This window comes from Globicephala melas, chromosome 8 (genome assembly GCF_963455315.2).
Source record: "Globicephala melas chromosome 8, mGloMel1.2, whole genome shotgun sequence".
NCBI lineage: Eukaryota > Metazoa > Chordata > Mammalia > Artiodactyla > Delphinidae > Globicephala > Globicephala melas.
Window position 1 is genome coordinate 5,337,370 of NC_083321.1, and position 15,344 is coordinate 5,352,713.

The following is a 15,344-nucleotide window of genomic DNA, read 5'->3' on the forward strand; positions in this document are numbered from 1 at the left end:
TCCTTCCAGCCAGCAGCCTGCACCTTACAGGTAAGCCAGGCCTCACCAACCGGGCCCAAGGGGAGCCCAGGGCTCTGATCCAGTAGGGGCTGGAGCTTGCAGAGTGGGGTCTGCCTGAGTAAGGGCCCTGGAGGTGGGGAGACAAGCAGGCTAAAAGGTCAAGTGGCTGGAGCCATGGGCCACGTGGCAGGATCCAGTCTTTCCTGGACATCTAGTTTCTCCACCCTCAGAGGGAACCACCCTCCCCCATCTAGGGAAGGTGGGGTGAGGGCGGCGAGCCTCTTGGGACCCAGCCACCCTCATCCTCATCACACGGCTGAGTCCCCTGCCCCCTTTTCTATTTAGTCGCCCCAGGGGACAAATGGGGGCCACTCTCTGCCCCAGACTCCCTGTCCACCCTTGGATTCCTATGGGCCCAGGGGACCTGAGCCCTTCCTTCTTGGAATCTTTTTTCTTTTTTCTGGCCACACCACAAGGCACACGGGATCTTAGTTCCCTGACCAGGGATGGAACCCGTGCCCCCTGCAGTGGATTCTTAACCACTGGGCCCCCAGGGGAGTCCAAATCTTTGAACCCAGGATACCGACTAAAAGGAGCCTGTGATGCTCTGACCAAGTGGGTTTTTTTGTTTTGTTTTGTTTTGTTTTTTGGGCCATGCCACGCGGCTGGAGGGATCTTAATTCCCCAACCAGGGATGAAAACGGGGCCCATGGCAGTGAAAGTGCGGAGTCCTAACCACTGGACTGCCAGAGAATTCCCAAGTGGTTTTTAGACTGTGTTCCCTGGAGCCCTAAGAGTGCTCTCCCTCCGTTATCCTGAGCACACAGTTTGAGTTCACATAGGAGTTCTGCTATAATATTTTAATTGAAATATATTTGAAAGCCTCTGGTTTGGTCTGCTTGGACGCCATGAGAATTCCGTGTAGCAGAATGGTTAGAGTCCTGGTGCCCACATTCCTACCTCTGCCCTTGGGCAAGCCACTGATCCTCTGAACCTTCCTCTCCTCACATGTAGAATGGATTGTATGAGGACTAGGTGAGGTCATCTGTTTAAAGTCCCTGGCAAAGGTCAACTACCCCAAAGGTGATGATGATGGCCCAGAGAGGGACAGCGACTTGCAGGGAGATGCACAGCATCCTCTCTCTTCTTTTCAGTCATTCGTGCCTTCATTGATTCACCAGGCACCCACTCCACGTCTAGTGGGACACTGGGGACCTCAGATGGACACTGCTATGGAAATCAACCTGGGTGCCGCTGGCCACGGGCCCCGCACAGAGCTCGACGATGAGGACTACCCCCAGGGTGGCTGGGACACGGTCTTCCTGGTGGCCCTGCTGCTCCTGGGGCTGCCAGCCAATGGGCTCATGGCATGGCTGGCCGGCTCGCAGGCCCGGCAGGGAGCGGGCACGCGGCTCGCCCTGCTTCTGCTCAGCCTGGCCCTCTCTGACTTTTTGTTCCTGGCGGCAGCAGCCTTCCAGATCCTGGAGATCCAGCATGGAGGGCACTGGCCACTGGGGACGGCCGCCTGCCGCTTCTACTACTTCCTGTGGGGTGTGTCCTACTCCTCCGGCCTCTTCCTGCTGACAGCCCTCAGCCTGGACCGCTGCCTGCTTGTGCTGTGCCCTCGCTGGTACCCTGGGCACCGCCCAGCCCGCCTGCCCCTCTGGGTCTGTGCCGGGGTCTGGGTGCTGGCCACCCTTTTCAGTGTGCCCTGGCTGGTCTTCCCCGAGGCCGCCGTCTGGTGGTACGACCTGGTCATCTGCCTGGATTTCTGGGACAGCGAGGAGCTGCCGCTGCGGATGCTCGAGATCCTGGGGGGCTTCCTGCCTTTCCTCCTGCTGCTCGTCTGCCACGTGCTCACCCAGGCTGCCACCTGCAGAACCTGCCGCCGCCAGCCCGGCTCCACGGCCTGCCGAGGCTTTGCCCGCGTGGCCAAGACCATTTTGTCAGCCTATGTGGTCCTGAGGCTGCCCTACCAGCTGGCGCAGCTGCTGTACCTGGCCTTCCTGTGGGACATCTACCCCGGCTACCTGCTCTGGGAGGCCCTGGTCTACTCTGACTATCTGATCCTGCTCGACAGCTGCCTCAGTCCCTTCCTCTGCCTCCTGGCCAGTGCCGACCTCCGGGCCCTGCTGCACACCGTGCTCTCCTCCTTTGCCGCAGCTCTCTGTGAGGAGCGGCCGGGCAGCTTCACTCCGGCTGAGCCACAGACCCAAGCGGCCTCTGGGGATCAGACTCTACCAGGGCCAGTGGCTGAGGCCCAGCCACAGGTGAACCCCACAGCCCAGCCACTGTTGGAGTCCGCGGCCCAGCCACAGTCAGACTCTCTGGTCCAGCCTCAGCTGAACCCCAGGGCCCAGCCCCAGGAGAACCACGAGGCCCAGCCCCAGCCGGATGCTGGGGCCCAGCCACAGGCAAGCCCTGAGGCCCAGGCCCCTGGAGCCCTGGCCAGCTCAGCCCCCAGCCCCTGTGACGAAGCCTCCTCTGCCCCCTCCACGGATTCCACCCCAGAGGCCCCTGTGAACCCGGCCGAACCTGCTGCCTCTGAGGGAGAAAGCCCCAGCAGCGCCCCCCAGGAGGAGGCCCCGGGTGCAGGCCCCACGTGAGAGTCTGGGAAAGCCAGGGCCGCCAGGGCAGCAGAAGAGCTGGGGAGACAGAGGAACCAGCTGGTCAGAGGACGACGGCTGCCGTGGAGGAAGTCCTCATGGAAAACCCCAGCGAGCCCCTTGGCCTGGCAGACGGACTTGGGCAACGTGAACACGAAGCAGCCAAAAGTCCCGGACAGTCTGTTGTGAGCGTCATGTCCCTGCCGGATCCCAGCAAGCTCCTCTGTGCTTGGCCCACACACGGTGGTCCAACGGTCCCCTGAGCTACCACAGCTGATGGTGCCCTGCCGGGCTCTGCCCTCCGATGCCCCCCAGACCCCACAGACAGTCTCCCCTTAGCCTCAGTCCTGCAGGAGAAAGACTGGCAGGGTGACTTCTCCGGGCTTGATCTGACCTCCCCTGATCCTTCCCTCCCTGCCCCACTTCCTGTCCCAACCTCTAACCTGGATGCGAGGAGCCGAAGAGGAAGTCCCTGCAGAGAAGGGAGCCATTCATCAGGAGCCCAGGGTCTTAGGAGCCCACAAGCTGGCCTGGCACGGCCAAACCCTCTCTGCCAGCCCCCTGCACCCAACAGGCAGTGGGGCTGGGGCAGGACTTCCCTCAGCAAGGTGGTGGGCGCAGAGGCGAGAGCTAGCAAGCCTGGATTCAAATCCGGTGCTGGGTGACTCTGGACAAGCTGATTCACCCTCCGAGCTCCTGTTTCATCTGGCATTGTGAGGATTAAATGAGAAAGTGTGTGAGGTGCCTGGCAGGAACTGGCACACAGTAGGGGCTCGGTGAACAGGGGCTCTTCCTTCACGGACATCCAGGGATGTCCCTGCAGGGGCTGGGCATGGATTGGAGGAGGTGCCACCTGGCCTGAGCATCTGGGATCCTGTGAACTTCGGGGCAGACCATGGTGCCCATGACCAGCTCTGGGCTGCAGACACCCAGGTGGCCTGAGAGAACATGTGCCCGCCTCCGTGCCTCGGGCAGCTCCAGGGGACTTCAAGGTCTGCTACGTTTAAGGGTTCGAGTGCTCACCTGCCCATCCCCCACCAAGGAGGAGGTACAGAGTGCCCTTGTCCTGCCTCAGCCTGAGCCCCTTCTATACACTCAGCCCAGATGCAGAGATGGGAAGATGTCCCAGCAGAGAACTCTGGGGACCAGGGGCTCCAGAGATAGCACAGGCTCCTTGGAGGTCACACGGTGTCTCTAGGGCAGAGCCAACCTCCTCCCTCTTAAGCTGCAGACACTGCTAGAAAAACTAGGAAGTGCTGAAGGTCTATTTTCAGACCCCCCACACCACTTCCTTTTCATACACATCACTCTCTACTGGCACTCACCCTACCCAATCCCCAGGGTTCCAAAATCATGAACCCTTTCCCCTTCCACCCCCCTGCCCCCCCCCACCCTTTCCCATTAGCTCAGCGTTGTGACCTTTAGAAGCTGAGAGATGTCCTTACCAGTAGGTGTAAATGACAATGACATTTTACGTGCTACCCTTCCCAGGGGTGCTTGCTGTATAGGCAGACTGAAGTGGTGCAGTCAGATTTGGATTCTGGTTCCCAGGTCGCTCTTTGCCTCAGTTTTCTCCTCTGTAAAATGGGGTGATAACATTCCCTTTGCAAGTGTGGCTGTTGTGATCATTAACCAAACACGGGGATGGAAGCATGCTGGGTGGTGGTGTTGCTGATACCAGCAGCATAATCATAGCATTTCCTGCAATTGTGGGCACCGAGGCTGGTGGGAGAGATTTCTGGACAGGCACAAATTTGTTGAATTCATTCATCCAGCAAATATTTATTGAGCACTTGTTAGGTGCTTTTTCAGCCAGGCTTCCATTTTGGGTGGGGTTAGCACATGGCCTCTAGTGCCCCTCAGAGGTTGCTTGAATCCTGGTTCTCCACAGCTCACCAGCTGTGTGATCTTCAGCAAGGCTCTTGGCCTCTTTGAGACTCAGTTTCCTCATCTGTAAAATGGGGATCGTAATCATGGTTCCATTTTCTAAGTGTTAATCCCTGTGAAGTGCTCAGATCCTTGCCTGGCACACAGTGCTTAATAATTGTTAGCCACTCATTCAATTATGCCAGTGGACACCCCCAGGTCTCACTCAGGCCTGGGACAGCACTGACCCCCCAGAGCCCACATGGCAGCATCCTGCCCACCAGGCATTCCCCCCCCCCCGCCCCACCACACAGCCTCCTCCTCCACTTTCCAAATGCTTTCACACTCCCCACCCCATTGGACTGCACACTTCCTTAGGGCAGGGTCTGGACTGATGTCCCCCTTGCAGAGTGCCCCTCTTCCTTCTCCCAGGTAGGGACCCCGAAGCTTTTTCACATGGCAGGCAGATCAGGGACTAAATCCTCAGTGCCAGCCACCTGCCTTCAACTCTGGTCCATACTCCTAACCCCACCTCTTGGGGGACCTCCCTGGCGGTCCAGTGGTTAAGACTCTGTGCTTCCACTGCAGGGGGTGTGGGTTCCATCCCTGGTTGGGGGACTAAGATCCCACATGCCACGCAGTGTGCGGCCAAAAGAAAAAAAAGATGCTACTAACCCTACCTCTTGGAGAGTGGGCCAGCCCCACCTCCAAGGTCCCAGATGGGAACCCCACTCATAATGGGTACTTGCCATCCAGGAGAAAGAGCTGTGCCATGAAGGGTTTTGTGAGATAAAGAGGAGTTCTCCTCCCGGCCCACAGAGGAGGGTTTTGTATCGGAGGAAACATGCACACCCAAGGCCAGAGAGGATGAAGGGAGGGCTTACCCCCAACATTCCACAGCCCCTCCCCTCACCCCTAACACACTCCATGGGGCTGGGTTCCTGTTACCCTCTGGAAGATTCATCCCTTCCACAGGTGAGAGACACACTTCCCTCTCCTTCATAGGCACCAGACATTGAGAGCTATGAATATGAACATTTTTCAATTCCACATTCAGGGCTGCTGTTCATTTATTCATTCAGTATACATTAATTGAACACATACTGTATGCTAGGTCTTGTTCTAGGAACTGGGGATACGGTGGGAAACAAGGCAAAGTGCAATCCTCAATTTGCGGACATCCTAGCGGGACAAGGCAGACAAAAAGCAAATACACAAATAATTAGGGAATTCCCTGGTGGTCCAGTGGTTAGGACTCTGAGCTGTCACTCCTGAGGGCACAGGTTCGACCCGTGGTTGGGGAACTAAGATCCCACAAGCTGTGCAGTGCGGCCAAAAATAAAAAATAAAGCAAATACACAAAATAATTATACAATATAACATCAGGTAGTGATTAAGAACGTACAGGGGGAACAAGTAAGGGCCAGAGAGTGATGGGTAAGGGGGATGGTCAGGGAGGGCCCCCAGAGGAGGTGACATTTGAGCAGAGACGTGGAGGAAGTGAGGGATGGAGCCTTTTCAAGATGTGGGGGAAGCGCTTCCAGATGGAGGGAACAGGATGTGCCAAAGCCCTGGGGTGGGAAGGGAGGTGGTGTATTTCAGGGATAAGGAGGGTCAGTGTCACTGGGCCACATGAAGAGAGGAGGATGGAGGAAGGTAACAGGTGGGGGAGGGGGCAATGACGGTGGGTCATTGATGTGATGAAGGGCAAAGGGAGAGGGTTCAGGGTAGGGGATCTGGTGTGGGCTTTAGACAGACTCCTGGCTGTTGCCTGGGGGACACAACAGAGAGGGAAGCTTTGTGGCTGCGTTTCCTTTTCCAAACCACCCACATTCTGGTCCTGGGCTGGAAGGATTGGCCTGTCCTAGGGGTTATGGAGCAGTGGGAAAAGCAAGGACTTTGGAGTCAAACAGAATGCCAGATTGGAGGGGGCAGATTCTGCCTGTGGGACCTACAGGGACACCTAAGCCTGCCAGGGTGGGATGGGGATGGGGTAGATCCAGTGGGCCAGCCTGTCTCAGGAGCTGGCCAGGAGGAGGGAGACATCTGTGGACAGACCTCCAGGCCTCGGTGGGAGATGGTTGAGGAAAGCAAGGAAGGTTTGAGGGGTCTGGAGGTCATGGCCCTATTTCTCTTTTTAATAAGGAGGCCAGGCAGGACCCAAAGGTGTCCATCGGGGAGAATGAGAGGGCTGGGCCTTCCACTCGCCCCCTAAAACACCACTGTTTTATTTACATTGTACCAAGAGCACGTACCTTTGTAACTTGAGGCACGTGAATATATCGCCTGTCCGAATAGATACTATATTTCGAGTTGAGGTGGACTCGACCGGGAAGTATGCATTGAGGTGGGGGATCGGGAGGGCGGGCTCCACCCAACCCTGGAGACTCCTGAGGACACGGACAGGAGGAGCAAGATGGGGAAGGGGTCCGGGTATGCCGCCAGGCTGCCGCACCACTGCCCCATTCCCATCCCGGCCCCTGCCGCTGCCCCTGACCCTTTGCCCCAGAGGGACCTGGAGGGCTGCGGGGCGGAGCTCTCTCAGGCCCCGCCCAGGCCCCGCCCCTGAGCCCCGTGAGGCTCCGACCCCGCACTCCTGGCTCCGGCCTGCCAGGCCACAGCTCACAGCCTCCCGCCCCGCCCCTCCGCGCGTGACCTAGGCCCCGCCCCCTTGAGCCCCCGCCCCGCCCCCCGCCCCCCGCCCCTCTCTTCTCTGTCACTTCCTGATTCCCGCTTCCTGCTTCCCAGAGACTGGGATACGGAGCCACCCGAGGACAGTGCAGCAGCCTCCAGGCGTCCCTGGTGAGCGCGACGGGCCGGGGCTGGGGGCGCAGGCGGGGGGTTGGGCGGGACTTCGGGGGCAGAGCCGCAGGGGGCTGGGGTGGGGGTCGCGAGTCCGAAGAGCCCTTCCCCTCCGTGGCGCCCCACCCTCAGTCCCAACTCCCCCTGGCCGCTCAGCGTCTCCCCTGCCAGACCGGGATCCTTGAAGTTGGGCTCCTGCTTCACCTTGGACCCCCGCTCTGAGGGCGCTCTGGGATGCTCTGTGGCTGGGAGCGGCGTCCCGACCCCCGCCCAGTCCTGCCAGGGCCCCTGGACCGGCTTGGGGCTCCCTGCACATTCCTGCAGGCACTGCACATTCCGTGGGACCCAGAACTGTGGCCTAGCGCGGACCCACAACGGAGATCATTCTGGCCTCCTCTGTCTGTCCTCCCCATCACCCTGCTTCCAAATCCTGGGCAGGAAGGAGCCTGCTGGGAACTGACTAGGACCCACCAAGGAGCTAAGCTTGCACTGGCTCGGGCACCTCCCCCCTCCTCCACACGCATACCAGAGGCCGGGGAGACGCCCTGGGTAGCGTCCAGCAGAGCCCCTCAGGACTCAGCAGTGGTTCTGCAGGAGGTCAATGCATTTCTGCCTTCAGATCCCCCCTTGGGGAGAGGCGGCCAGGTCAGCCCTGTGACCCTATCCTGTAACTTGGGAAACTGAGAGCCAGGCAGGTTATCAGGACCAGGCGCCCTGTTGCATCCTCCCCACTCCCTTCGTGCAGCCCTGGGAGGCTTGGGGGTTGTTGGGATGGGCAGCGGCTGACCTACGCTTCTCCACTCTGCAGTCATGTTCCGCAAAGTGGTTCGGCAGAGCAAATTCCGACATGTGTTCGGGCAGCCTGTCAAGAATGACCAGTGCTATGAGGACATTCGAGTGTCCCGTGTCACCTGGGACAGCACCTTCTGCGCCGTCAACCCCAAGTTCCTGGCAGTGATTGTGGAGGCCAGCGGTGGAGGCGCCTTCCTGGTGCTCCCCCTAAGCAAGGTGGGCCCCATCGGGGCTGGGAGGGGACTGGAGCCAGCTTGGTCGCATCTGCCAGGTCTCTCTGCTCCCTTCACAACCCATAATTTGCCCATCCCCACACTGCCCGGCAGCTGTCGTAATCCACATTTACCGCCTGGGAGGTGTTAGCACAGATAGGGAAAGCCTGTTTTTTATTGCCACAGAGTCAGGGTCAGAGGCAACAAACATATCCTGCTCATCTGGTGACACCTGTGAGGAAGAGGTGGGTCAGGAGGAGGCAGGGTGAGAGTCACATCTGGGCCACCTGTGGGCCAGGCCAACCACATCATTCCTTGTCCACCGAGGGGAGGGCTGAAGTTCTGGGAGGGATGGAGCCTGGGCATCTTGGGTCCCCCTTGACTGCCCCCCTCATGCCTGCAGACCGGCCGCATTGACAAGGCCTACCCGACAGTGTGCGGACACACAGGACCTGTCCTGGACATTGACTGGTGTCCCCACAATGACGAAGTCATCGCCAGCGGCTCGGAGGACTGCACGGTCATGGTGAGGCATGGGGCTGTGATGGGGCGGGGGTCGCAGATGTGGCTCAAGGCTCCTGGCAGCGGGGCCAAGCAGGGGCCTCATCTGCCCTCCCCACCCCTCCCCAGGTGTGGCAGATCCCGGAGAACGGGCTGGTCTCCCCTCTGACGGAGCCGGTGGTGGTGCTAGAGGGGCACAGCAAGCGAGTGGGCATCATCACCTGGCACCCGACGGCCCGCAACGTGCTGCTGAGCGCAGGTCTGCACCGCTGCCCCTGCCCTGCCCCTCGATGCGCACAGCTCCGCAACATCCCACACCCTCTCCCAGGCCCGTCTGACACCCAGGAAGGTTGAGGCCCACAGAGGTCGAGTGCCGGGTCGGGTCCCAGGAGGGTGGTCATTGCTGATGGCCCCCCGCTCGGCAGGCTGCGACAACGTGGTGCTCATCTGGAACGTGGGCACGGCGGAGGAGCTGTACCGCCTGGACAGCCTGCACCCCGACCTCATCTACAACGTCAGCTGGAACCGCAACGGCAGTCTCTTCTGCACCGCGTGCAAGGACAAGAGTGTGCGCATCGTTGACCCCCGCCGCGGGACTCTGGTGGCGGTACGTGGCCCTGGAGGGTGAGGATGGCTGCAGACTGGCCGAGGGGCTCTCTTGGGGCTCCACACTGACTGCTCCGTCTCCCCGGCAGGAGCGGGAGAAGGCTCACGAAGGGGCCCGGCCCATGCGGGCCATCTTCCTGGCAGACGGCAAGGTGTTCACCACGGGCTTCAGCCGCATGAGCGAGCGGCAGCTGGCGCTCTGGGACCCGGTGAGTGGCCCGGCCGGCCCAAGCGGGTGGCCTCAAGACGGGCTCCACCCTGGGCGAGGAGGGCGGGGTCACCTGGAGAGGCCTGTCGTTCCCAGGTTCTCAGCCTGGCACCTGAGGCACCCAGGACCTGCAGCCCTGCCAGCCTCTCCTCTCCCTGCCCCCTGCTCTCTGGCCTCCCCCACTGCCTCCACCTGCCTCCGTGTCTGCCCACAGTGTTCTTGCCCCTGAAAGGCCCTTCCCTCCTTTGCTTGTCTGTTAACACTCGGCTGTCCTTCGAGGCCCAGTGCAGAGGTCCCCTTCTCCAGGAAGGCTTCCAGCCTTTCCTGTGATGTGCTCTGTCCCACAGGCTTAACCTTCTGTCTGGCGACCTCCGGGGGCCCCTCTGAGACAGCAGCTAGCGCTGCCCGGCACCCCTGGCTCCCGCGTGGTGGGGGCTTTCTCAGTACTTGCTTGGTGGCCTGGCGGTAGTCTGAAGGCCTGGAGTAGGCGGGGAAAATGGGACCGTGGGAGTGGAGGGAGGGGAGCCAGGAGGGCCTGGCGGGGCTACACCGTGTGGGCAAAGGGTGGCAGTGGTAGGGGCAGTGCCAGCCAGCTTGTGAGGCTAGCTGGGGCCAGTCCCAGTGAGGGGTTAGGACAGTGAGGGGAGAGGGCAGGTTCTGGCCTGGCCTGACTGCCCTTCAACCCATGTGCCAGGAAAACTTCGGGGAGCCCATGGCCCTGCAGGAGTTGGACTCTAGCAACGGGGCTCTGTTGCCCTTCTACGACCCTGACACCAACGTGGTCTACGTCTGCGGCAAGGTAGAGCTGGGCAGGGCTGCTGGGGACAAGGAAGAGATAGGCAGGCCCAGGTGCTGACCCCTGGCCCCTCCCGCCCTGCAGGGTGACTCCAGCATCCGGTACTTTGAGATCACAGACGAGTCCCCCTACATCCACTTCCTGAACACGTTCACCAGCAAAGAGCCCCAGAGGGGCATGGGCAGCATGCCCAAGAGGGGCTTGGAGGTCAGCAAGTGCGAGATTGCCCGGTAAGAAGGTGGATGGAGGGAGCTGCTCGGGGGCAGGAACCGGCCCAGAGGGGCCCCGGGGTCAGGGGTCAGCCTGTGGGAGGGGCCAGGGTAAGGACTGGAAGGGGAGGGCAGAGGGAGCTGGGAGAGCTGGTAGGGGGCAGGTTCCACCCATGGGTCCTCCCTCCCCGCCCTTTCCCAGGTTCTACAAACTGCACGAGCGCAAGTGTGAGCCCATTGTCATGACAGTGCCACGAAAGGTGAGGCCACCTGGTTCCCTGCCCACCCACTCCCTTTCTAGCAGACAGACCACACAGGGGTGCCCAAGGTGAGGCTCGTGAATGGGACATGGCCGAGTGGGTGTAGCCAGCAGGCTGGACAGATGCCAGCGTGCCCAGCGAGGGCCAGGCAGGGATGAGACACAGGGTGAACGGAGGCCTCGCTCTGCGTGAGCCACAGGAGGCAGATACTGGGCAGCCTTGGAGTCTCCCTGTAGGAGGCAAGGCAGGAGCAACAGCATGGCTGGGGCCGGGCCTCCAATGAGGGGTGTGTAGTAAGCCAGGCGAAAGCACAGAGGTGGGAATGGAAAGGAGCGGGGAGTCTGGCTGCAGTGGAGGCTCCTGTGAGGTGGGGATTCGGCCACATGTGGCTCGGCCTCAGAGCCCCAGCTGAGAGCCTTGAACGTGCTTCGTTTCTCTCCAGCCAGCGTTTACTGAGGGCACAGGGTAGCGTGCCAGGCACGTCCAGGGAGCAGAGCTGAGGGCGAGTTCAGCGGGGCCAGCCCCAGGAACTCACTGTCCACAGGGCACAGACGTGGCTCCCAGAGTCCCACAGAGCCACGTAGGTGGCCCCTGCTTGGGAAGGTGGGGGGAATCTTCAGAGGGAGCTGTCGGTGGTGTCCAGAAGAAAGTGAAAGAACAGATTTGAGCTTTAGAAGTGTCACTAGGGGTCAGGCCATGGGAAGATGGGTTGACAGGGTGCAAGCCTGGAGGCCAGGAGAGTGTTGAGGAGGTGGCCACTTAGGGTCCAGACGAGAGGACCCTGCAGGTGGGCCCCAGCTGACCCAGACCTCCCCCCGGCCCAGTCGGACCTCTTCCAGGATGATCTGTACCCCGACACAGCTGGGCCTGAGGCGGCCCTGGAGGCAGAGGAGTGGGTGAGCGGGCGGGATGCCAACCCCATCCTCATCTCCCTGCGGGAAGCCTACGTGCCCAGCAAACAGCGGGACCTGAAGGTCAACCGGCGCAACGTGTTATCAGACAGCCGGCCCGCCGCGGCCCCTGGCTCCCCCCGCCCGGGGGCCTCCACGCCTGCTGCCTTCACCAGTATTGCCGTCCCTGGCGGCAGCCTTGCCGGAGCCGGGGTAGGTGCCCCTCAGCTCAGGGTGGTGTTGGGAAACCCGGGTGTTGCCCAGGTCTGCTGTGCCTGCCTGAACCACTCACTGCCCCTCTCTGGGCCTCAGGCCCCCTCTGCCTGATAGTAGATTTGGGGAGGGCTGCAGCTCCGAAACCCCTGCCCCTGCTCATGTCCCTGCAGGAGGCTGGGAAGCTGGAGGAGGTGATGCAGGAGCTGCGAGCACTGAGAGCGCTGGTCAAGGAGCAGGGGGATCGCATCTGCCGCCTGGAGGAGCAGCTCGGCCGCGTGGAAAATGGAGACGCCTAGAACTGGGCCCAGTGGATGACACTCCCCATTCACCTCCTCCGCCCACCCCTTTCTCACTCAGCCTCTGCTGGCGGGTCACACTGACTCCGGCTGGCTGCCCCTGCCCCCGCTGAAGGTTTCTGGGGCAGGTTCAGGGACCAGTCCACACCCTGAGCCATCCTGTGGGCCTAGGCTGGAGCCACCGCCTGGCTTTGGGCATTGTTACTGGGGAGGGTTTTTGTACCCAGGAGAGCTTCTACTCTGAGGCACCGTCTCCCCCACCCCCACCCAGCCCCCCTGCTCCCTCCCCTGAGGAAGCAGGAGGGATGGGCTCTATATTTTCATTCCAAATAAAATTCTCTTTCTAAAAGCCAGGTTTGCCCTTCTGCTGCAAGGGTGGGACTGGGAAAGGAAGTCTGGACCCCTGGGGGGGGGACATAGGGCGCCCCCATGGATCATAAATGTGAGAAAGGTCTGGGGGACCGTGAACATCCCCCGCACTGCCCCCCATAGCCCCATCCTGGCCCGGGGAGAGGCCGGTGAGGATCTGGTGTGGATCAGGGTGGTTCTGAGAGGCCCCGGGGTCGGGGGTGGGGTGGGGGGGCGACGAGGGTCCTGTTGCAGGGAGGGCTGAGCAGGATGTTGTCGGCAGGAAGCGGAAGCGCCGAGTTAACCCCAGGTGCGTCGAGAGCGCAAGCTCATTTCTCGCTCCGCACGGCCAGGGCTGGAGGTGGGCGCCCGGCGCTGAGAGGCCAGCAGACCGATGGTGAGCCTGGAGCCTGCTGGGTCCTTGGGGTGGGGGCCACAGGAGGTCAGGGTTGGAATGTCTAGGCCCCAGAAGCTAAGGAAGGACCCCCCGCGGGCCCGGGGGCAGGAGCAGCCAGGCAGGGGACAGAGGCGAGACACCCGGGATGAGCCCAGGGCATAAGCTGGGCCTTCCTCTCACCTCACATCAGACCTGGGCCTCCCTCAGATTCAGGGGGTGGCTACCCAGTGCCCCACTCCATGCCCGACCCCCCTTCAAGACCCCCAGGTGGACTCTCACCTGCTCTGCTCGGGAGCTGGGACTCTGCACGGCCTCTACTCGCATCCCTGGAGCCTGGGCAGACAGTGGGGTGGGAGAAGGCTTGCTCACATCTCGGCACCCCTCCCCCCACACACCCCCCACCTGCCTTGTTCCAACCGCAGGCTTCCTCTGGCAGCTGCACCCGCCTGCCCCAGCCCCTGGCCCTGCGAGGCCCGAGGCCCCAGGGACGGAGAGTTGAACGGAAATGCTGCAGCTAGGGCAGTCCCCATGGGGCAGTCCCCGTGGCTGGGAGGGAGGAAGAGGGGTCTCAGTGACCCCCATCCTGGGACCTGGCCAAATGGAGGTTACACAGTTGCCTCGGGCTCGGTCCCCCCATCCTGGGCCTCAGGAAGAGCCAGCTCCAACACCAGCCTTGCAGGTGCCTTCCTTCCCTTCCGTCCCCTCCTCCTGGGGGCAGAGTCTTTACAGATATATATATTTTTTAATTAATTTATTTATTTTTGGCTGCTACTCTTCGTTGCGGTGTGCGGGCTTCTCATTGCGGTGGCTTCTGTTGTTGCGGAGCACGGGCTCTAGGCGCGTAGTTGTGGCACGCAGGCTCAGTAGTTGTGGCGCACGGGCTTAGTTGCTCCGCGGCATGTGGGATCTTCCTGGACCAGGGCTCAAACCCATGTCCCCGGCATTGGCAGGCGGATTCTTAACCACTGCGCCACCAGGGAAGTCCCTACAGATATTTCTTGAGTGCCTACTCTGCGCTAGGAATTGTTTAGGTGCTTAAGCCAAAAAGAACCCCATCTTCCTGGGGGGAAGAGAAAAGAATAAGCATACTAAACGGGCAGTTATCTCCTGTGTCGGGGAGGGGGTAGGAGGGTAAAGCAGGGCTGGGCTGTGGGGATGAATGTCAGGGTACTAATCCAGGCCAGCTTAGGCTGCACTGAGGTGCCTTGAGCCAGGGTGAGCAGGGAGCCATGTGGCTCTCGGGGGGGATGGAGCATTCCAGACAGAGGGGACAGCCGGTGCACAGGCCCCAGGCAGGAGCCGGCTTACGTGGTGCAGTGGGAGAGAGGGAGGCGAGAGGCAGGAGGACGCATCGCTGGCGGACATCACAGAGCCAGGAGAGGCCTTACTGACAAGGGCTTTTCTGCTTGACTGTCCCCATCTTACCCAAGAGGCCACCAACCGCAGGCAATGAGCCCCTTCCTGTCTCCCCCCAGGACCTGCGCTGCGTCCTAGGGCTCTGGACACTGCTGGCCCTGCCAGGGGCCCTGGGCTCGGGCCGCAGCGCCGAGGACAGCCCGGGCTCCAGCTCCTCGGTCACCGTGGTCCTGCTGCTGCTGCTGCTTCTGCTGCTGGCCACTGGCCTGGCGCTGGCCTGGTGCCGCCTGAGCCGGGACTCGGGGGGCTACTACCACCCGGCCCGCCTGGGCGCCGCGCTGTGGGGCCGCACTCGCCGCCTGCTCTGGGCCAGCCCGCCAGGCCGCTGGCTCCGGGCTGAGCTGGGGTCGCCAGAAGAGGACCCGGAGCGGCAGGAGGATGAGCGGGACGTGGAAGATGACTGCGACCTGGGTGGTGGCCAAGAGGAGCGTGAATCCCAGGAAGAGGGGCAGCGTGGAGAGGGGCCCAGCCCACAGCAGGCCCCGGAGCCGGCCGAGGAAGCCTATGACGATGACACCGAAGGGGGCCTGGGCCTCGGCTCCCAGGGGCCGGTGGGCTCCGGGGGCAGCGCCGAGGCCCTGCTGAGTGAGCTGCACGCCTTTGCTGGCAGCGCGGCCTGGGACGACAGCACTAGGGCAGCTGGGAGCCGGGGCCTCCATGTCACCGCACTGTAGGAGCCAGCCCTGGCGCCACATCCTGGTCACTGTGCCTCTGCTTCCCGAGCTGCCACGGCTGGACACAGCCTGCCCTGGGTGCATGTGACCCACACCCCCGCTTGGAGAGCCTCAGACAGTCACTCCCCGCAACGAGTTCTAGTCCCCAAGTCTGTGTATCCCTGGCCCCTCCAGGAAGGCCATCCGTCCCCAGGGGGCACTGGGCAGCCATCTGAAATAAAACCCCTCCGGCCCACCGCCGTTCTGTGG

General features: G+C 61.7%; 3 protein-coding genes across 3 annotated transcripts; all 3 read left to right on the forward strand.

Annotated features, from left to right (window-relative positions):
* The first annotated feature begins 1,220 nt into the window (after positions 1–1,220).
* On the forward strand, positions 1,221–2,606 carry GPR152 (G protein-coupled receptor 152). The gene has a single exon (XM_030833084.2). The coding sequence runs from the start codon at positions 1,221–1,223 to the stop codon at positions 2,604–2,606; it is 1,386 nt and encodes a 461-aa protein (XP_030688944.1).
* A 4,569-nt stretch (positions 2,607–7,175) lies between these two features.
* CORO1B (coronin 1B) lies at positions 7,176–12,609 on the forward strand. Its single transcript, XM_030833373.2, has 11 exons — positions 7,176–7,274; positions 8,083–8,282; positions 8,682–8,804; positions 8,909–9,038; positions 9,205–9,386; positions 9,475–9,594; positions 10,288–10,392; positions 10,474–10,619; positions 10,801–10,858; positions 11,683–11,961; positions 12,135–12,609. Exons 2-11 carry the CDS (start codon positions 8,085–8,087, stop codon positions 12,258–12,260), a joined length of 1,467 nt encoding a protein of 488 aa, XP_030689233.1. The 5' UTR covers positions 7,176–7,274; positions 8,083–8,084; the 3' UTR covers positions 12,261–12,609.
* Positions 12,610–12,852: 243 nt separating this feature from the next.
* PTPRCAP (protein tyrosine phosphatase receptor type C associated protein) lies at positions 12,853–15,312 on the forward strand. The gene is made up of 2 exons (XM_030833378.3): positions 12,853–13,005; positions 14,481–15,312. The coding sequence occupies exons 1-2, from the start codon at positions 13,003–13,005 to the stop codon at positions 15,093–15,095; spliced, it is 618 nt and encodes a 205-aa protein (XP_030689238.1). The 5' UTR covers positions 12,853–13,002; the 3' UTR covers positions 15,096–15,312.
* The last annotated feature ends 32 nt before the right edge of the window (positions 15,313–15,344 follow it).

Excerpts from the sequence above, each read along its gene's own strand:
- GPR152 (XM_030833084.2), top strand. The coding sequence starts at position 1,221 with ATGGACACTGCTATGGAAATCAACCTGGGTGCCGCTGGCCACGGGCCC.
- CORO1B (XM_030833373.2), top strand. The coding sequence starts at position 8,085 with ATGTTCCGCAAAGTGGTTCGGCAGAGCAAATTCCGACATGTGTTCGGG. Across the intron at positions 9,039-9,204 it reads CAACGTGCTGCTGAGCGCAG|GCTGCGACAACGTGGTGCTC; the intron begins GTCTGCACCGCT and ends CCCGCTCGGCAG. Across the intron at positions 10,620-10,800 it reads AGCAAGTGCGAGATTGCCCG|GTTCTACAAACTGCACGAGC; the intron begins GTAAGAAGGTGG and ends GCCCTTTCCCAG.